This window comes from Salvelinus alpinus, chromosome 9 (assembly GCF_045679555.1).
Source record: "Salvelinus alpinus chromosome 9, SLU_Salpinus.1, whole genome shotgun sequence".
Lineage (NCBI taxonomy): Eukaryota > Metazoa > Chordata > Actinopteri > Salmoniformes > Salmonidae > Salvelinus > Salvelinus alpinus.
Window position 1 is genome coordinate 9,221,637 of NC_092094.1, and position 6,000 is coordinate 9,227,636.

Sequence of the window (6,000 nt, forward strand, 5' to 3'; positions counted from 1 at the left end):
AGTGTCACGCTGTTAAAGTTAACACATTTATCTTCTAATAGTGGTGAGAAAACCATTGGAGAAAAATTAGTTAAAGTAGTGTTTTTTTTATATTCAGCCTTTTCAAGATCTTCCCATGAGAATTGGTGTAAGTGGACTTTCTGCAAAGCCTATTTCTGCAAAGCCTATGTTCAAAGCCTATGTTCAAAGAACTGGTGTAAGTGGACTTTCTGCAAAGCCTATGTTCAAAGCCTATGTTCAAAGCCTATGTTCAAAGCCTATGTTCAAAGCCTATGTTCAAAGCCTATGTTCAAAGCCTATGTTCAAAGCCTATGTTCAAAGCCTATGTTCAAAGCCTATGTTCAAAGCCTATGTTCAAAGCCTATGTTCAAAGCCTATGTTCAAAGCCTATGTTCAAAGCCTATGTTCAAAGCCTATGTTCAAAGAACCAAGATTTGACTGAGCGTTATAAAACCGTGTCTTAAGTTTAGACAGTTTTACACGTCCATCTCCAAGACAGTTTTACACGTCCATCTCCAAGACAGTTTTACACGTCCATCTCCAAGACAGTTTTACACGTCCATCTCCAAGACAGTTTTACACGTCCATCTCCAAGACAGTTTTACACGTCCATCTCCAAGACAGTTTTACACGTCCATCTCCAAGACAGTTTTACACGTCCATCTCCAAGACAGTTTTACACGTCCATCTCCGAGACAGTTTTACACGTCCATCTCCGAGACAGTTTTACACGTCCATCTCCAAGACAGTTTTACACGTCCATCTCCGAGACAGTTTTACACGTCCATCTCCAAGACAGTTTTACACGTCCATCTCCGAGACAGTTTTACACGTCCATCTCCAAGACAGTTTTACACGTCCATCTCCAAGACAGTTTTACACGTCCATCTCCAAGACAGTTTTACACGTCCATCTCCGAGACAGTTTTACACGTCCATCTCCGAGACAGTTTTACACGTCCATCTCCAAGACAGTTTTACACGTCCATCTCCAAGACAGTTTTACACGTCCATCTCCAAGACAGTTTTACACGTCCATCTCCAAGACAGTTTTACACGTCCATCTCCAATAAATGGTGATAAACATAGATGGTTGTTTCTGTTCCTCTCCAAGCTTTAGTGATAACATCTCATTTTCTTCTGCCTTAGTACCCCGAGGGCTTGCGAGAGTACGAGTACATACCTAACTTTGTTGTCAGAGGACTGCACTATGATGTCCAAAAGGCTTTACTGATGAAGATAGATGCCTTTCACTACATACAGCTGGGAACCGTATACAGGTATGTGTAGTCTAGCTATTACTATGAATACATTGATTAAAGGCCTAGTGCAGTCAAACACGTGATTTCCTGTTGTGTATATATATATTTCCACAATATGAGGTTGGACTAATACTATGCAATTGTGAAAGTTATGATAATGCCCTTTTAGTGTAAAATCTGTTTGAAAAGACTGCCTGATTTTTTTTATTTTTTTTTGCCTGTTTTGGTGGGATGGAGTTTTGGACCTGCCTAGTTAGACCAATAAGAAAGAGTTCCAAACCTCTCTGCCAATAACAGCTAGTTCTAACAGCTAGTTTTCCACTCCCCACTCAGACCACTCCAAGACAGTCCTAGCTAAATTCTTGCTTGAGAAATAGCTCTTTGCTAAGAAGCAATTTTAGTTTCTTTTTGATATTTTTTTATTGAAAACAAACAGTTAGCTAGAAATTATTTGATATTGAGATTAAAACGGCTGTATTGGACCTTTAAGCAATGATACTCCTCTGTGTAACTATACTGTCATGTTTATCTGTGTAACTGTCATGTTTATCTGTGTAACTATACTGTCATGTTTATCTGTGTAACTATACTGTCATGTTTATCTGTGTAACTATACTGTCATGTTTATCTGTGTAACTATAATGTCATGTTTATCTGTGTGACTATACTGTCATGTTTATCTGTGTGACTGTCATGTTTATCTGTGTGACTGTCATGTTTCTCTGTGTAAATGTCATGTTTCTCTGTGTAAATGTCGTGTTTATCTGTGTAAATATACTGTCATGTTTATCTGTGTAAATGTCATGTTTATCTGTGTGACTATACTGTCATGTTTATCTGTGTGACTGTCATGTTTTTCTGTGTGACTGTCATGTTTCTCTGTGTAAATGTCGTGTTTATCTGTGTAACTATACTGTAGATTTACAGTGTTTTACTTTACAGGCCTGATATGCAGTTACTGTTAATGGTTACCAGTATTTCCTGGTTTAGAAAAAAGAGATTGGTCCAAACGTGTGTGTTCTCTTGTCCCCTCTAGGGGTCTTCACCCGGTACCAGACAAGGAGGTGATTGCCATGTACAATGGCTGCCATGTCCCTCTGGAGAATATGAGTGACTTCTATGGCAAGGTAGGGCCCATATTATCTCCTCCACCCTTCCACAGTCACTATATACAGATCTGTTTCAGTGACCGTGATAAACTGACCCCGTTACATTTAGCAGCAAGGCCACTCTGCATTGCCAAGTCACCCCCCCAGTCATTATCAGGTTTCACCCCTTACAGTCAGACACATGATACTGTAGTATTAGGTTTCTACCCTGTAGAGCCCAACCATGGGTAATCTAAGAACACAGACCCAAACCTCACATGCACTAGATAGTTAGCTACTCCATCTACTTCTGATAGCAGATAGACACGGCCTCGTGTTATCTTCAGTTTTTGGCAGACATGATATTGCGTAGCCTAGTAACACCTCACTTTACTAATGTCTTCTCCTATCTGATCTTTCACATCTCTCTCTCCTCCAGAGTTCCCATGGCCACACAATGAAACAGTTCATGGACATCTTTTCCCTCCCAGAGATGAACCTTCTGTGCTCTGTTAATGACTACTTCATGAAGCACAATATCGACTACGAGCCCGTCCACCTCTACAAAGACGTCAAGGTAACGGGACCATAACAGTGGTCTTCCAAAGACACCTTGGTTGTGTTCATTTAGGCACAACATGGGGGGAAAAAAACAGTCAGAAAGAGATTAACAGGTACTATCTGAAACAACGTTTTTTTTAAAACATTTTTGCTACGGTGTGCCCTAATGAACACGACCTCTCTCAGGAACCATAGGCAGACCAGAAGGCCAACATCATAATGCTCTTCTCTATGACAAAATGAATTCCAGTAACGTGGCAGTTATGTGTATTAATAGTGAAACCTTGTTGTGACCATTGGTTGTGACGTTGTAGTTATTTTAGTGTGCTTCGTGACAGAGTAGAGGCTTAATTTAGACTTTTGAAAATGGCAGTCTAGTTTTAGAAGAGGCAGCTGTCTGGTCTCTGGTGGCTCTGCCTGCCTGCCTCTTCAGAAGGAGACAGGAGTGAAATCAGGGCTGTGTTGTGTTTGTTTCTCTGATGGGCTTGTCAGGGAGGACTGGTACCTGCTTAGTTTCATTCTGCAGTGTCTGTGACAGATCAGTGTCATCATGATGAAAACCTGGCTTCATGTCTGCTCACTCACAATATATCAAGCTAGAATAGACAACTTCTCAAATTTCACTCCCTTCCCCACCTCCTCTCCCCTTCCCTTCCCTCCTCTACCCACTCCCTTCCCCTTCCCTCCTCTCCCTTTCTCTCCCTTTCACTCCCTTGCCTTTCTCTGTCTCTCCCTTTCACTCCCTTGCCTTTCTGTGTCTCTCCTTTCACTCCCTTGCCTTTCTGTGTCTCTCCTTTCACTCCCTTGCCTTTCTGTGTCTCTCCTTTCACTCCCTTGCCTTTCTCTGTCTCTCCTTTCACTCCCTTGCCCTTCTCTCTCTCCTTTCACTCCCTTGCCTTTCTCTGTCTCTCCTTTCACTCCCTTGCCTTTCTCTGTCTCTCCTTTCACTCCCTTGCCTGTCTCTGTCTCTCCTTTCACTCCATTGCCTTTCTCTGTCTCTCCTTTCACTCCCTTGCCTGTCTGTGTCTCTCCTTTCACTCCCTTGCCTGTCTGTGTCTCTCCTTTCACTCCCTTGCCTGTCTGTGTCTCTCCTTTCACTCCCTTGCCTTTCTGTGTCTCTCCTTTCACTCCCTTGCCTTTCTGTGTCTCTCCTTTCACTCCCTTGCCTTTCTGTGTCTCTCCTTTCACTCCCTTGCCTTTCTCTGTCTCTCCCTTTCACTCCCTTGCCTTTCTCTGTCTCTCCCTTTCACTCCCTTGCCTTTCTCTGTCTCTCCCTTTCACTCCCTTGCCTTTCTCTGTCTCTCCCTTTCACTCCCTTGCCTTTCTCTGTCTCTCCCTTTCACTCTCTTGCCTTTCTCTGTCTCTCCCTTTCACTCCCTTGTCTTTCTCTGTCTCTCCCTTTCACTCCCTTGCCTTTCTCTGTCTCTCCCTTTCACTCTCTTGCCTTTCTCTGTCTCTCCCTTTCACTCTCTTGCCTTTCTCTGTCTCTCCCTTTCACTCTCTTGCCTTTCTCTGTCTCTCCCTTTCACTCTCTTGCCTTTCTCTGTCTCTCCCTTTCACTCTCTTGCCTTTCTCTGTCTCTCCCTTTCACTCTCTTGCCTTTCTCTGTCTCTCCCTTTCACTCTCTTGCCTTTCTCTGTCTCTCCCTTTCACTCCCTTGCCTTTCTCTGTCTCTCCCTTTCACTCCCTTGCCTTTCTCTGTCTCTCCCTTTCACTCCCTTGCCTTTCTCTGTCTCTCCCTTTCACTCCCTTGCCTTTCTCTGTCTCTCCCTTTCACTCCCTTGCCTTTCTCTGTCTCTCCCTTTCACTCCCTTGCCTTTCTCTGTCTCTCCCTTTCACTCCCTTGCCTTTCTCTGTCTCTCCCTTTCACTCTCTTGCCTTTCTCTGTCTCTCCCTTTCACTCCCTTGCCTTTCTCTGTCTCTCCCTTTCACTCCCTTGCCTTTCTCTGTCTCTCCCTTTCACTCTCTTGCCTTTCTCTGTCTCTCCCTTTCACTCTCTTGCCTTTCTCTGTCTCTCCCTTTCACTCTCTTGCCTTTCTCTGTCTCTCCCTTTCACTCTCTTGCCTTTCTCTGTCTCTCCCTTTCACTCTCTTGCCTTTCTCTGTCTCTCCCTTTCACTCTCTTGCCTTTCTCTGTCTCTCCCTTTCACTCTCTTGCCTTTCTCTGTCTCTCCCTTTCACTCCCTTGCCTTTCTCTGTCTCTCCCTTTCACTCCCTTGCCTTTCTCTGTCTCTCCCTTTCACTCCCTTGCCTTTCTCTGTCTCTCCCTTTCACTCCCTTGCCTTTCTCTGTCTCTCCCTTTCACTCCCTTGCCTTTCTCTGTCTCTCCCTTTCACTCCCTTGCCTTTCTCTGTCTCTCCCTTTCACTCCCTTGCCTTTCTCTGTCTCTCCCTTTCACTCCCTTGCCTTTCTCTGTCTCTCCCTTTCACTCTCTTGCCTTTCTCTGTCTCTCCCTTTCACTCTCTTGCCTTTCTCTGTCTCTCCCTTTCACTCCCTTGCCTTTCTCTGTCTCTCCCTTTCACTCTCTTGCCTTTCTCTGTCTCTCCCTTTCTCTCCCTTGCCTTTCTGTGAGTCATTGTTCAGAGGCTCCTTCATCCCAGTGGGGTTGTTCATTTACTCTGCCTGTCTCTGTCAGTGTGAAACTTTGTCCTGGTGCATTAGTTAAATCATGAAGCACAGGGCAAGACACACACACACAAACACACACAGACTTGCACACGTGTGAGCAGACACACACACACACACACACACACATACACACATACACACACACCCCCATTCAGGAGATGTTGGTGTAAAGTTGTAGTCTCATCTACGTAGCAACTACCAACCTTTAAGAGGCTTTCATTTGTATTGAGTAAAGCACACCAGTCACATTCAGGCTGTTTGTTAATGCCAAAGAAACTGTGTGGGACATTCAGCTCAAATCCTATTCTTGATTTTGTTACTTTTTTTGTGTCTTTGTCTTTAGTTTTGTAGTTTTCCAAGGTGACAATCAATCAATCAATCAAATGTATTTATAAAGCCCTTTTTACATCAGCTGATATCTCAAAGTGCTGTACAGAAACCCAGCCTAAAACCCCAAACAGCA

General features: G+C 43.9%; 1 protein-coding gene across 1 annotated transcript in view; it reads left to right on the top strand.

The window, feature by feature from the left end:
* LOC139584247 (5'-nucleotidase domain-containing protein 3-like) overlaps positions 1 to 6,000 on the top strand; it is a 45,856-nt gene that overhangs the window by 26,925 nt on the left and 12,931 nt on the right. Inside the window, exons 3-5 of the mRNA XM_071415862.1 lie at positions 1,149 to 1,279; positions 2,298 to 2,388; positions 2,789 to 2,926. Of these exons, the coding sequence (XP_071271963.1) occupies positions 1,149 to 1,279; positions 2,298 to 2,388; positions 2,789 to 2,926 (360 nt within the window). The remainder of the gene's footprint in view (positions 1 to 1,148; positions 1,280 to 2,297; positions 2,389 to 2,788; positions 2,927 to 6,000) is intronic.